This window comes from Pangasianodon hypophthalmus, chromosome 6 (assembly GCF_027358585.1).
Source record: "Pangasianodon hypophthalmus isolate fPanHyp1 chromosome 6, fPanHyp1.pri, whole genome shotgun sequence".
NCBI lineage: Eukaryota > Metazoa > Chordata > Actinopteri > Siluriformes > Pangasiidae > Pangasianodon > Pangasianodon hypophthalmus.
Window position 1 is genome coordinate 5,479,359 of NC_069715.1, and position 14,742 is coordinate 5,494,100.

General features: G+C 41.2%; 1 protein-coding gene across 1 annotated transcript in view; it reads left to right on the plus strand.

Moving 5' to 3' along the window:
- The window catches only part of LOC113534834 (tyrosine-protein kinase CSK), a 38,989-nt gene extending 24,679 nt beyond the window's left edge, over window positions 1-14,310 (plus strand). The window contains exons 5-13 of the mRNA XM_026927810.3: window positions 4,839-5,058; window positions 7,029-7,122; window positions 8,230-8,295; window positions 8,423-8,522; window positions 9,316-9,406; window positions 10,210-10,283; window positions 10,416-10,611; window positions 11,128-11,214; window positions 12,869-14,310. Of these exons, the coding sequence (XP_026783611.1) occupies window positions 4,839-5,058; window positions 7,029-7,122; window positions 8,230-8,295; window positions 8,423-8,522; window positions 9,316-9,406; window positions 10,210-10,283; window positions 10,416-10,611; window positions 11,128-11,214; window positions 12,869-13,051 (1,111 nt within the window). The 3' untranslated portion in view covers window positions 13,052-14,310. The remainder of the gene's footprint in view (window positions 1-4,838; window positions 5,059-7,028; window positions 7,123-8,229; window positions 8,296-8,422; window positions 8,523-9,315; window positions 9,407-10,209; window positions 10,284-10,415; window positions 10,612-11,127; window positions 11,215-12,868) is intronic.
- The last annotated feature ends 432 nt before the right edge of the window (window positions 14,311-14,742 follow it).

The window sequence follows — 14,742 nt, forward strand, 5'->3', positions numbered from 1 at the left end:
GTTAATCATATTTACATTTATAACACTCTTACTATGAGCACTATGCACTACGAGTACCTTCTACAACTTTCAAAGTGTATCATTGTACGCATCTTGAAATAAGCTTTTAATAAAGTCTCCTGCGTTGCGTTATAAAATAGTTATGCAATGCTTATGCATGTGTTATAAAGGCACTATGTAGGTACCTCTCAAGTAATGTTTTACTGAACAAATAAATCTTATTTTATTAATTTGATTAATCTTCAGTGCAGGTGCTTGGTCTAAAAGTTGTGAAAATAATTCACTTTTGCTCTGCTGTGTGAACCAAAACTGTCTTATCATATCTGTTTGTGTGTGTGGGCGCATGTATGGGCTTCAATCTTGCATGTGTGTGGGTGTATTTGTGTGTGTGGACGTGCGTAACTGTGTCTTTGTGTGCGTGTGCACTAGCATTTGTATGTTTGTGCATGTGCACTTGCGTGTGTGTGTGTGTTGTGTATCTGGGATGCCGCTGGCTCAGAGATGTGCGTGCGTTTAAAGAATGCAGCCGCACTGATCTAATCAACTCGAGCCTGCAGTAAGCAGCTTCCCTCTGAGCATCCCGCGTCTGAGCAGCTCCCAGAGGGCACACACACACGGTCTCACACACACAGACAGAAAATCTCGAGCCTTAATTACCTTACACTGAACAACACTGTAGCTGAAAGAGCGTCATTCTGACCACTGCAGTCTAATCCAAAGCTGCTGATCCTGTGGCGTCTGAAAATCTGTTTGTCTCCATGTGAAGCCTCACATTGCTTCATCTGTCACATCGACATCCTTCCCAGCATTCTTTCCTGTGGCTTCCAACTTCTCGCTGTTTATCCGCGCTGCTGAAACAGAAAAGGCTTCTGTGTTCTGAGAGCTGAACTGAAATGGTTTCACCCCGAGGCTTTCACACAGCATTTATATTTTGACATTCATGATGAATAACTGACGTTACTGGACTTTCTGAGCTCTGTTTGAGTTGTATTAGTTTCCTCTTCTTCCTCTGGTTTGTTGTGGTGGTGGTGGTGGTAGTGTTTTGTTGTTTTTGGCTAGTTTAGAAATAGTCTGTTGCCTCCAAGATCTTGTTTTGAAACAAATAATCTGAATTACATTGAATCAGTTTCTGCAAGCAAAGCGAAACTGTAAGTATGTGTGATGTACAGAACTAAGATTAGGAGAGGCAAAGGGCAATTATGGAGTGGATAATGGTTGTATCAGGCGATGATAAAAAGGCATATTGCAGATCCAGCACGTCAGAAATGCGTGCACACCACGGTGAACTTGTTTCCCACACAACAAAGACTGAGGAAATGAAGGGAAAAAAAAGTCACCCTTTTCTAAACTTTTTGGGGTGGTTTCAGGTGCTGTAGTTGGGATGGAAATTTTGCCGAGACCTGGCAACCCTGCTGAGTGAAGACATTGTGCAGATACAGTGGCAGACTGACAGGACATTTCTGAGGAGTGGATGGAGAGATTGAAACAATATTGTCGATCCAGATGGGAATAAAATCAGAGTAGTATCTGTACTGTAGATGTAGAATTAATGGTGTGTGAATAGAGCTTTAGACATTAGGCGTGTTGATATTGCATTTTCATTACATAGTCGTATAGTGTCTATTAATAAAAAGTGATATACACTATATGGCCAAAAGTTTGTGGACACCTGATGTGTGTCTTCCCCATACTGTTGGCACGTAGTTAGAAGCACACAATTGTATAGAATGTCTCTGTATGCTGTAGCATTACAATTTCCCTTCACTGGAACTAAGAGGCTCAAACCTGTTCCAGCATGACAATGCACCTGTGCACAAAGCGAGCTCCATGAAGACATGGTGTGTGAAGGTTGGAGTGGAAGAACTCGAGGGTCCTGCACAGAGCCCTGACCTCAACCCCACTGAACACCTTTGGGATGAACTGGAACACTGACTGAACCCCAGACCTCCTCACCAACATCAGTGAGGAGCATCATCATTCTGTTGTGGCTGAATGATCACAAATCCCCACAGCCACGCTCCAAAATCTAGTAGAAAGCCTTCCCAGAAGATCGAAGGTTATTATAACAGCAAAATGGGACTAAATCTAGGCACATATGATTGTTATGGTCAGGTGTCCACAAACTTTTGACCATACAGTGTATTTACCGAAAAGTTTAGTACCCAGACAGGAAGTTAACTTGCACTTGTAAACCTATAAAATTTGCCTAATGAAAAATTTTGTCTTCCAAAGCACCATTGGTAGTGACAGTGTTTCAAAACGTCCCCAATAACAGTAGCATCCGTGCTGAATGTTGTGGTGGTATAACGTCTAACCGATTATTGGAACATGCCTACTGGGTTGTAGTTCAGGAGAGATTTCTAAATAAGCGTTTTGCTAGCATGTCAGCGAGGTGGGTTGTAGTATTTTTCTGGATCTAACACATCGTCGTTATGGCAACGCTCTTGCAGGATTAACCCAGTAACTAAACGTGTCGTTTCTGACACTCTGCTCACCCCCTCTGTAGTGCGAGACCGCTCCGAGCTGGGCTGTGTTCCATTTAAAGACTGATGAGGGGAGTGTGTGAAAGAGAGATTGGTGGAGAAAGCGGCGTTGGTCATTGTGGAAACGTCACTTTCACTCTTACACAGAGTTAATTACAGTGCAGTGAGATTCTTCTATTGAGCACTTCTCTTTATGTAGCAAACAGGTTCTCTCTCTCTCTCTGTCTGGTGTTCTTTATTTCTGTCTGTCACTCTCTCTCTCTATCCTCGCTCTCTCTATCTCTATCTCTATCCTCTGTCTATTTCTCTCTCTCTCTCTTTATATCACACTCCTTTTCTCTCTATCTCTCTCTTGTCTCTCTGTCTCTATTTCTTTTTTGTCTCTCTCTCTCTCTCTCTCTCTTTCTCTCTCTCATTTGAATCAGAGCAGTATATAAATGGAGAACACAAATATGTCGTGTAAGACTCTGGGGAATCGGGAGCAGGCACTCTAATCTAGGCTTCGCTGCAAACAATATTTCCACTGATGTTCCTGTTACTGTCGTGTGTGTGTGTGTGTGTGTGTGTGTGTGTGTGTTTGCATGTATTAGATTAAGGAATGATTACAGTACATCATATTACAGTACTTCCTGTTGTTTTGGGGCATTAGCTTTCAGACAAACCTGAAACCCCACTGCTAAAGCCGACAGTCTGCTTCAACTCCAGTGACTTTTACAAACATGAATCTCATTTCTTTTTTTTTCTTTTAATCTAAAGTTCTCAATATTTCACTTTCAATACATCACTTTCTGGTCAGTTATGCTGCATTTTATTTGACACTTGGCCTTGAAGCTGTGTTTGCTGTTGAACGTTTCTGTATGGAATCATCTGAAAGTGTGTTCTCAGGATTTATTGATGATTTTTTGCCTTAATGACAGAACAGGATGTTGTTTTGTTGAAGAGACTGACCTTTTCCTCATATGCTGCATCTCTCTCTCTCCCTCCCCCTTCCCATCACTCTCGCTCTCTCTCTTCGTGAGCTGGGTTCTGTATTCTCCTATCTCTTATGTAGAGTTATTACAGACAAGACTTTCAACACATTTCACTGTATTAGGAAAAGAAGAGAAAAAAAAACTTATGAAAAACGGATGTCTAAGGCACATCTTGAACTTTCTGTAGAATGTTTTCGATGTTGTCGTTTCTGTAACCTTTAGGGATTTTATGGGGTGAGAGGGCTAGTCCCACGCCCAACCCTCGTCCTTTCGCATCCGGGTTTGGGACTGGCGTGGGCAGATTTATGTTTTTGTAGAACACTGTCATGAATTTTTCAGTGGAACATATTTGTAACTTAAGTATCTCTTCTCCTTTCAGAGATGGGCCTTTTTTTTTTTGGAAGGAAGAACGTGTGTTTATGTGTTAGCGGCATGGATGGGTTGCTTTGTTGGTGAATAAATAACTATATTGCTCTGCTATTTGGAAAGATGGATTAAAAAATTTCTCATCTCTGGCTCATTCTAACACTATTATACTACACGTTTAATAATTATAGTTATGAATTTGCATTTGATATTCAAATTGTTTCACTAAATTCATTGACTACCTTTAGGCTTCCATATTATTTCATATTATGTTATTATTTACTTGACAACAACTTGACCTAGTGAGCGAGGGGAAAGAAAGTGTACCTGACTCGGTGCTTAGTGCTCGCTGAAATGAATTGGCCTCTCTCTCTCTCTCTCTCTCTCTCTCTCTCATGCATGACAGCTTCACTGCACACTCGTTTCACTGCTCTACACTCACGAATACCTTTGTATGTGCTTAATTCACAGTACCTTGCACTCATTTATAGACATTACTGCTCTCTCTCTCTCTCTCTCTCTCTCTCTCTCTCTCTATTTCTCTCTATTAAAGATACTGTTTAAAAGATGTTTTATCAGGTTCCTTGTATTATAGGAAGATGCTGTAGTTCCTCCTCTTGATATTTTCACAGAGCACATTTTACTTTGCTTTTATTGTCATCATTAATCATGGACTACGTCCAAGTTGCTGTCATTTTGTGTCAACTGTCCGTTAGCATGGCAACGTACGCTAGGCTTACAACACACAGTATCACGAAGTATCAGATGTTGTATCAGATTTCAGTATCGATATTTATGCAACACTGATAATCAAAACTCTACACACACTGTGAATAGAGATTAGCTTGAAGTATTCCTTCAAGTTTGTGTATGGTTTTTGAGAATGTAGAAAAATGTATGGAATGTAACATTTGTATTGATTGATTCCCTATAAAAACAAAACAAGTATGGTTTATTTGTGACAGTTCTGTTGAAATTTGTTGAAATTCCCTCTCTCAAATTTTTTTTTCCCACGCAGATGGTTCCACGGTAAGATTACACGGGACCAGGCCGAGCGGTTGCTCTACCCTCCGGAGACGGGGCTCTTCCTGGTGCGCGAGAGCACCAACTACCCCGGCGACTACACACTGTGTGTGAGCTGCGAGGGGAAGGTGGAGCACTACCGCATCATTTACCACAACGGTAAACTCTCCATCGATGAGGAGGAGTTCTTTGAGAATCTCATGCAGCTGGTGGAGGTGAGGAACCCGCTAACACAAATTTCAGTGCAGGATGGGGAAAGAAACTGACTAGAACAACATTTTGAGTATTAGGATCAGTGTTAATACAATACGAAGTCTCAGGCTGAATATATAATAATGAAGACGACTCTGAGTCATTTTTAGATGACTTGTGTTTGTGGGAATGTCTGCTGATAGTTTTCAAGATGATGCCTTAAACATACACTCAGCCACCTCGAATGTTTTTGAGGCATAGTCTAGTGATGCGCTCAAACAGGTTTCTCTAAAACATCCTGTCGAGTTAGATTAGCTATCTGGCCTGCATTGGCAGTAAAGATTTTTAAACATATAGCTGGCTAACACTAGCAGTAAATATTATGAGCATAAATGAATAGGTTATGACTTAAAAATCCTCAGAAATCCTGTCAGGTTAGCTGGCTAATGATAGCAGGTAACCCACATTAGCTAGCTGGCTAACATTGGCAATAAATAACTTGAGTATTCATGAATAGGATACAGCATAAAAATCCTCAGAAATCTAGTATAAGTTAGCTGGCTAACATTAGCAGTAATTCACATTCATAAAGAGGGTATGACTTTAAAAATCCTGTCAGGAATCCTGTCAGTTTAGCTCATGTCTGCTAGTCGGGTAACATTAACAGTCATGCTAGCTATCTGAGTAATGTTACTAGGAGTGTTCATAAATAGCGTATGATTTAAAAATCCTCTCAGAAATCCTGTCAGGTTAGCTTGCATCATCTAGCTGGCTAACATTAACAGTTAGTTAGCTAGCTGGGTAATGTTAGCCGTTAGTTCATGTTACATAGCTGGCTAATGTTTTCAGTAAATATTATAAACATTTATTAAAAGGGTTTGACATAAAAAAAAATTTTTTTTTTTTAAAAATCCTGTCAGGTTTGCTTGTGTGAGCTAGCTGGCTAACATTAACAGTAGATAGCAATAAATATTATAAACATTAATAAATAGTGTTTGATTTTTAGAAATTCCTGTCAGGTTCCCTCATGAAGGTCAGATAGCTAGTGTTTGTTGTTAGCTCATGTTAGCAGTTAGCTTACACACTTCAATGCAGTATCAATTATTAACAGTGAAAGCATTTTGTTTTTAGATGATGTGTGTGTGTGTGTGTGTGTGTGTGTGTGTGTGTGGTTTAACAGGACAGACGGGTTAATTAGCAGTGTTTTGTGCACTTGAGCCAGTTTCTTTCATTGCTGCTACTTTCTCAGATCGTCACTCAGTCTAGTCATCTCCCATGACTCTGTGTGTATGTGTGTGTGTGTGTGTGTGTGTGTGTGTGTGTGTTTTACTTGCCCTTTATGTATTTCGGCTTGTTCCAGGATTCCACACATTCCTCTTTTGTTTTTTTTTTTGTCGTTCCTCTCCCCCGCCCTCTTCAATGCCTGTTGCATCAGGCTGCATATGACTCTCTCTCACGCTCTTTAATCACCATCACAGTAAACAGTTCAGCGTGAGCAGCTGTGTGTGTGTGTGTGTGTGTGTGTGTGTGTGTTTGGAGAACTTTTGAATGTTAAACAAATCTTTTTCTAGTTGTTCATGGACAGTTCTATACATGATGTGTATGTTCACACAGCACACTGTTTCTAAATCTTGATGTTATTATTGCCTGAGGTGGTGTAGCTGGAATGTTGTTGGCATGTGTAAGCATGCATGTGTGCCACACGGAGCTCCTTTCCTCTACTGACATCTGCTGGAAGAGTGAAACTACATTTGATGGAAAAAGAAAAAAAAAAAGGTGTCAAACAGGAAATGTCCTGCGGTTTTCCTTACACTAACCATGTCGGGTCTTGAGCTGAATTAGGGTTAACAGAGCGAAACCTGAGATCTCGTGCTCTCTCTGTCTCTCTGCAACCTAGTTTGTTTATACAAAATAACCTTACCTTACCTCTTGTTTGTGTGTGTGTGTGTGTGTGTGTGTGTGTGTGTGTGTGTGTGCGCGTGTACACACTCAGCATTACACCAAAGACGCTGATGGTCTGTGTACTCGACTGATCAAGCCAAAGCTCATGGAGGGAACAGTAGCAGCGCAGGACGAGTTCTCCAGGAGTAAGTGGACACACACACACACACACACACACACCACATTTTCCACAAACAGGGTGTCGATACTGGTTCCAGATCACAATCTCAGGAGATGGTTCTGCAGAATCAGTCGTATTCCAGCATGTCTTTATATACATTTGCATTTTACTCCATTTCTTTTTTCTTATATATATATAAAACTTACTGGTTTGTGTTGTATTTATGCCACAAAAGTTTTTGTTTGCACTGGTGCTAGTTTTTTGTTTGTTTGTTTGTTTGTTTTCCCCCAGTACTATAACAGCTATATTTTAATGTAAGTTTAAGTCTGAGAGTGACATCACATCTCATTAAAGTAAGGAAGATGTTTTTTTTTTTCATAGTGCATAAATAGAAATTATTTGCAACAAGCATAAAAAGTAAGAATAGACAGTAGACACAGGCGTCGACTTTAAATAATCAAAAATCTATAATAATTAGATATGTTTTTGGGTTTCGATTTAAATGCCCTCAAACTCCAAACTAAACCAGAAATATATCCAAATTATTACAATTCATTTGTTTTGTGATATACTCAAATTAGATTTTTATAAATTATGATATAAATTGCGTTAATGTTAGAGTTTAAAACACGCACACACTCTATAATATAATAGCAATCATTTTTACAGCACAAACCTGAGATGATGTCGGTTTTATTTCATTTTTAAATTAGGGAGGGGTCTGCTAATCTGAAACTACAAACCGGTAACGACAGGGGATGAGGGATGGTGTCATTACATCGCCATGTCGACAGCTTGAGTTATTTTTATAGCCATTATTATGATTCATAAACAATATGGAACGTTTTTTATATATAATTGTTTAAAAAAAAGTAATATTTTGGTTGTCACGGTGATGTAGACTCGCCGCCTCACATCTCCAGACTCCCAGGTTTGATCTTAAGCTCCATGTGGCGTCTCAGCCAACAAACACTACAGACGTTAGATCAGCTCTCCATAAAACTATTCTGGGTTTTCACTGCTGTTTTATTAGGCTTCCCAAAGGTGTAATAACTCATTGCAGAGGTCAGAGTTCAGGTTTAGGGTCACAGTTTTAATACAGGTGTTGTAATGATCTCTCTGATCTCGACAGGTGGCTGGGCTCTCAACAGAAAGGACCTAAAACTCATTCAGACCATCGGCAAAGGAGAGTTTGGAGGTGTGTCATTTTATCTCATCTCATCATTGTGTGTGTACAAACTGGATTTTTACATTGTGAGTAATGTGTGTGCGCGCATCTGTGTTTTTTTTTTGTTTTTTTTGTTTTTTTTTTTTCCTCTCTCCAGACGTAATGGTGGGAGACTACAGAGGGACCAAGGTGGCGGTGAAGTGCATCAAACACGACGCCACGGCGCAGGCCTTCATCGCCGAGGCTTCAGTCATGACGTGAGTGTCTTCCTCTTCAGCTCAGCTCGGTGTTCTGATACAGCAACGTGTGAATACATTTCTACGATACACAATATGAATCACCAGACAGACAGACAAAAGTTATCATGCTGCATTAAAAAAAAAAAGAGTTTAATGATACTTTTATCTACAAAAATACATTTAATACAGAAAAAGAAGGAAAAATAAACTCAGAATGTTTAACGTTTTATATAATTTTAATGATTCAATACAAAATTTTATCATGAACTCAGCTGCTTCCAGTTTGTCTTTTTTTTTTTTTTTTTTTTTAATAAATCAATAAATCAAGATATCTACGATATATCAGGAAAGTGTACTGTGAAATAATTTATCACAATATCAATATTATATCTTTGTATCAACTCACCCTACTCTTATACACCCACTAAACCTGGTGAGTTAAATCAGGTGTGTTTGAGCAGGAAAATCACCAGACTCTAACTCTGAACATTTTATCCAAAGTGACATAAATGTAGACTGAGCAGGATTCTGCAATCTGAACAAAATGGCGGTCAAGGCTGTTTGTTTACAAGTGCAGTGAAATACTTGTATAATATTTTAATATTATCTATATTTAATTAGTGCAAATCACAGAGGAAATCAGTTTGTGAATGTTTGTGGTTACTACTGAGGGCAAGTGGCCACTTGTATGACGTGGGTGTTACACACTTCTGAATCATAAAGGGGAAACATGGCACACTACTGCACTTTTTCCACACTTGTTGTTGGCTGTTTCTCTGAAATGTGTGTGTGTGTGTTTGTGTGTGTGTAGGCAGCTGAGGCACACTAACCTGGTGCAGCTGCTGGGAGTGATCGTGGAGGAGAGGGGCAGCCTCTTTATTGTCACCGAGTACATGGCCAAGGTGAGCACTCAATGCTGTGACCCCATTTACACCTGAACATTTCATGTGTTTTATATCTGGATTAACAAAATATTAAATTTGAATTAATTTAACATTAAAGGTGCCGCAAAATCAAAATGTTTTAGCAATCAGACTTTAATCTGTTAACGTGTGTCATGGGCCAACTATGTTCATTGTTTAGCTGCAGCTTGGTCACTACTGAGTTGCAATTACTAAACTGAGGTTTCTCTCTCTCTCTCGCTCTCTCTCTCTTTTTCTTGCTAACATCCACCGTCTGTCTGTTTCACTCACTCTCTGTCCCTTTCTCTCACTCTCTCTCCCTCTGTTTTTTACTGTCGCTCTGTCTCTCTCTCTTTCTCTGTCACTGTCTCTGTCTCTACTTCTCTCTGTCTCACTGTTGCTCTCTCTCACCCTGTTTCACTCTCTGCCTCTCTCTCTCTCTCTCACCCACACACTCTCTCCCGCTTTCTCTCACCCTGTTTCTGTCTCTCTGTCGCGCTCTCTCTCTCTCTCTCTCTCTCTCTCTCTCTCTCACCACACTCTCTCCTGCTTTCTCTCACCCTGTTTCACTCTCTGCCTCTCTCTCTCTCTCTCACCCACACACTCTCTCCCGCTTTCTCTCACCCTGTTTCTGTCTCTCTGTCGCGCTCTCTCTCTCTCTCTCTCTCTCTCTCTCTCTCACCACACTCTCTCCTGCTTTCTCTCACCCTGTTTTTGTCTCTCACTCTGTCGCTCTCTCTCTGTTGCTCTCACTCTGTCGCTCGCTCTCTCTCTCTCTCTCTCTCTCTCTCTCTCTGTAACAGGGCAGTCTCGTGGACTACCTGCGCTCGCGAGGGCGCACTGTGCTTGGGGTTGAGTGCCTACTCAAATTCTCACTGTGAGTTTTGCTGCCTGCATACAGAAGCTTTGCTGGCTTCAGTTTTCATCCCCATTGTTGTTGAACCATCCAGAGCAACCATCTATTCTCTCTCTCTCTCTCTCTTTCTCTCTCTCTCTCTCTCTCTCTCAGTGATGTGTGTGAGGCGATGGAGTACCTCGAGGCCAATAACTTTGTGCACAGGGACCTCGCGGCACGGAACGTTCTGGTATCTGAGGACAACATCGCTAAAGTGAGCGACTTCGGCCTGACCAAGGAAGCGTCGTCCACTCAGGACACAGCCAAGCTGCCTGTTAAATGGACATCACCCGAGGCCCTTCGAGAGAAGGTTACACCCAAATGCATATAAACAAAAAATACCCCTGTAAAATAGGAAAGACAGTGATGCTCAGATATAAAAATGTCTACAAATAAGTCACAGATGGTCAACAGGAAATATATCTCTGCAGTTGTAGACTATTTTATTTTCAATTGCAGTATAATAAGGTTTAATTAGATGCTTCTGAATCTACACATTTCTGCATTTACAGTAATAGAAAGGCTTCTGAGATGGTTTGAGAGATTCAGGAAAAAGGGGAAATGCTAATGGGAACTCATCAAATGTACTTGTTCTAGTGTTTTGGTGCATTACTTCCAGGAGAAGTGATTGGCCACGTTATCAGTAGTTATCAGTACAGTGCTGTAAAGCACAATCCTGGATTAGTGAGTGAAATTTGGAGCTGTAAGGGCTTTTAAAAAGAGTCCAGAGTATCAAATGTGGCTAAAAAATTCAAATCAGTCTGGTCTGATTTTCATTACTGTTCTCTGGCTTTTTCAAATAAGCATCTTTACTTTCTTTTCACAGAGGTTTTCCACCAAGTCTGACGTGTGGAGTTATGGCGTCCTGCTCTGGGAGATCTACTCCTTCGGCCGTGTGCCTTACCCCAGAATTGTAAGAGACTTTGTCTTGTTGTTTAGGCTGACTGACACTATTTCAGCTATGGAGAAAATTTCTCTTCTGAAATGGCCAAAAACCTGGTGTAGGATTTGATGCAGTATTTGTTTGGCCACTAGAGGGCAGTGAACACTTTATGAACGCACAAGTTGGAGAGTTTAGTGAACATGTCAGAGTAAAGGGTACGACACCCTGGCAACTTTTGAGGTAACATTACCTTTAGCCTGAATTCCTAACCTTAATTATTCAACATGATAGTTTTGAGTCTCGTCGTTATCCACGACATCCACAGTGTCGAAAGCGATTTATTAAATTGCGTTTAAAGTACACAAGCATGACATAGATTCAAATCTACAAACATCACAGGCAAACAGTAAAGGTTTTAGGATGAGACTGACATGAGAGAAAGTTTTACCAGAGTTTTATCCAACTTTCAGACACTGGAGCAGCATAATTAAAAGTCCCTGAAAATGTTATCTTACTGAAGGTTTTGTGGTATCCATACACCATCAGATCCACACTACCATCCTGGTAAAATTCTGCGTAATAAAAAACTGTAATCAGTCAGTTGAAGTGAAGTACAAATCAGTAAGGTGAAGTGCCTCAGGGTCGGCCATACACTGTGCAGTTTGCAGAGTTACAGTACTTCAGGTTCTAACCCTAACCCTAACCCTAACCCGGGTAAAAAGCTAGTCTTTTTAAACTGGCCTAAAGAGAACCGCAAGTGGTTAAAATTTGGTGTTGGTAGACCATGGCGTTCAAGCGATATTCATTTTCAAAAATTTCTTACCGTTCTGGTTTTCATGCCAGACATCAAGTCACCACTTTTTACTCCGGGGTGGCAGATCCAGAGTTTTTTTGCTTTGGGTATTTGTGCTCTGTCCAGGCTACTCGAGTTCTTCCACTCTAACCTTCACACACCATGTCTTCTTCATGGAGCTCGCTTTGTGCACAGGGGCATTGTCATGCTGGAACAGGTTTGGGCCTCTTAGTTCCAGTGAAGGGAAATTGTCAAAAATGCTATAGCATGCAAAAACATTCTATACAATCCTGTGCTTTAAGCTTTGTGGCAACAGTTTGGGAAAAAAACACATATGGGTGTGATGGTCAGGCGCGCACAAACTTTTGGCTGTATCACGTATACTAAGATATCCTTTGTGGAGAGCGTCACTACTTTTTAGTCTGAGGCGTCCTCTTTCTCTCCAGCATGTGAAAGAGACGAAGTGCTTGCTATTTTGCTGACATAGCAAATAACTCATTAAGTGGGAACAGGATGGCTGTGAACTGCGATTGGTTGGCACATGTTTAATTTGAAAAAACATTGTTTCCTATTATATACAATATGGCTACCATTCATAAGCACAAAATGAAAAAAATACTAAGCAGGGATGCAGCTTTCCAGATTTTAATGCATGGTGCATAACCACCAGTTTGAGAACTACTGCTGAACAAGCGATTGAATGAGCGGGCATTCTTTCAAAGACATACTGACTAGTGAAAATAGTCACATGATAATGACATTCTGGTTGCTGATTGGTCAGATACAGAAAACTAAAGTCTAAATTAAGATAATAGTTGCTCTAAAAGGTTTTCAACATTTTTCTCATGTATGAAATGATGACGAGAGTCTTATGTGTTTGTGTGTGTTTAGCCTCTGAAGGAGGTGGTGCCGCGGGTGGAGAAGGGCTACAAGATGGACGCGCCGGACGGCTGCCCCGCTGTGGTGTACGACCTCATGAAGCAGTGCTGGACCCTGGACCCGGTGATGCGGCCTTCATTCCGCATGCTGCGTGAGAAGCTGCAGCACATCAGAGCTAAAGAACTTTACCTGTGAAGCGGAGGGGGGACACACCCACGCTTTTTACCCAGGAGGAGGTGGGGAGGCGGGTAGAGACGCAGCGGGCGCCTGCCTCATCAAGCAGCGTCTCAGGCTCCAGCTTGTCCTTTCATTCGTCTTTGGGACTTTTATTTTTTTTTTTTTGGACTGTTAATCTGGACAAACTCGTGCTGTGTTTCTGTGGGGAGTGGAAGCTTATTAGACGTACGTGTGTGTGTGTGTGTGTGTGTGTGTGTGTGTGTGTGTGTGTGTGTGTGTGTGTGTGTGTGTGTTAAAGCACGTAGTGTCCTAATGGTGCCCTGCCTTCTTTGTATTTTTTTTTTTATTTTTTTTTTTTTTAATACCATACTGATCTCCTTTTGCCCAAAAGTATTTGCCCCTTTCTGCCCTCCCTCTCTCTCTCTCTCTCTCTCGCTATCTCTCTCTCTGTTGCTGTGACATTAACAGGAGGAAGGCTGGCCTTTTCTCCATTGTTTTGTCAGGTGCATTTCTTTCTCTCTCCCCTTAACACCTTCTGTCTCTCTTTCTCCAGATTTTTCATCTCTCTTCCTCCTGTGTCGTGTGGCACGGGTTCTAGCTGCATGCGTCTCCTCCTTGGTGTATGTGTGTGTTCGTGTGTGAGTGTTTGAGGCGTTCGCTCTGTGCCTGAGTGCCTCCAGATGGCAGGACTGATGCCTCTCACGTCCCCCTCCTCTGCCACACGGACTTGTTTTTGTTTTTATTCCTTTTTTATCAGACTTTTTTTTTTTTTTTTAAACGATCGTCATTTTTTTTGTTGATTTGTCTGTTGTGTTTATTTGCTGTCTCCCTGCGTCAATCAACATCTGACCTGGGACAAGTGCAAAGAGCTGGAACGATGCACAAATTCGCACACACAATTATGTACACACACACACACACACACACACACACACACAAATTTACACATGCATTTCCCAGTAGAGCTCAAACTGCGCCGGGCAAAACAGGACACACAAAGCAGTTTACCCATAAACCCTCGGGATGCGGGGGTGGATGGATCCAAATACGGTAGAACTCTTCGTGCGTCAGCTTGTTTTATATTAAAATGTATTTAAAGGACTTAAAATAAGAAAACCTGAAAAAAGGCAAAGAAGACTCAACTGACGGAGATGTGCGGAGGCGGATGGACGAGCGAGCGAGTGAAAGAGAGAGAAGCCTGGGGTTAATCTGTCAGTGCTTTCAATGTTCATTGTTTGATTATGCTGCCATGATTACAAATAAATCATTCCATCAGACCAGCGTGCCGAGAGTGTGAGTGTGTACGTGGCTGAAGGGGAGGGGACAAACTCAGAAACCTTATGACACTCTTGGCCGTGGTTAATGACACACTGGTGTGTGTGCTGCTATTTGTATGATTTGTGACTATTAATCAAAAATGCTGTTTAGGCTTTGGTTCAAATGATCCTTCATTAAGCCCCGCCCCAGTGGTTATTAATGTTGTGTCTGGCAAACTGTCAAGCCCAGAACAACAAGACTTGATGAATTGCTGCGTATGTAATAATATAGTCGAAATTTCCAGCACCAGATAAACATTTATATCCAGGCTACACTAAAAGGATAGAAAACTTCAAGCTAAAATCTGTCAGAAAGTCAGTAACCTCATCCCTCTGCAAGCCATGTAGAGGAGAATTATTCTAGCATTTCAAAACAGTAAATATATGACTGCA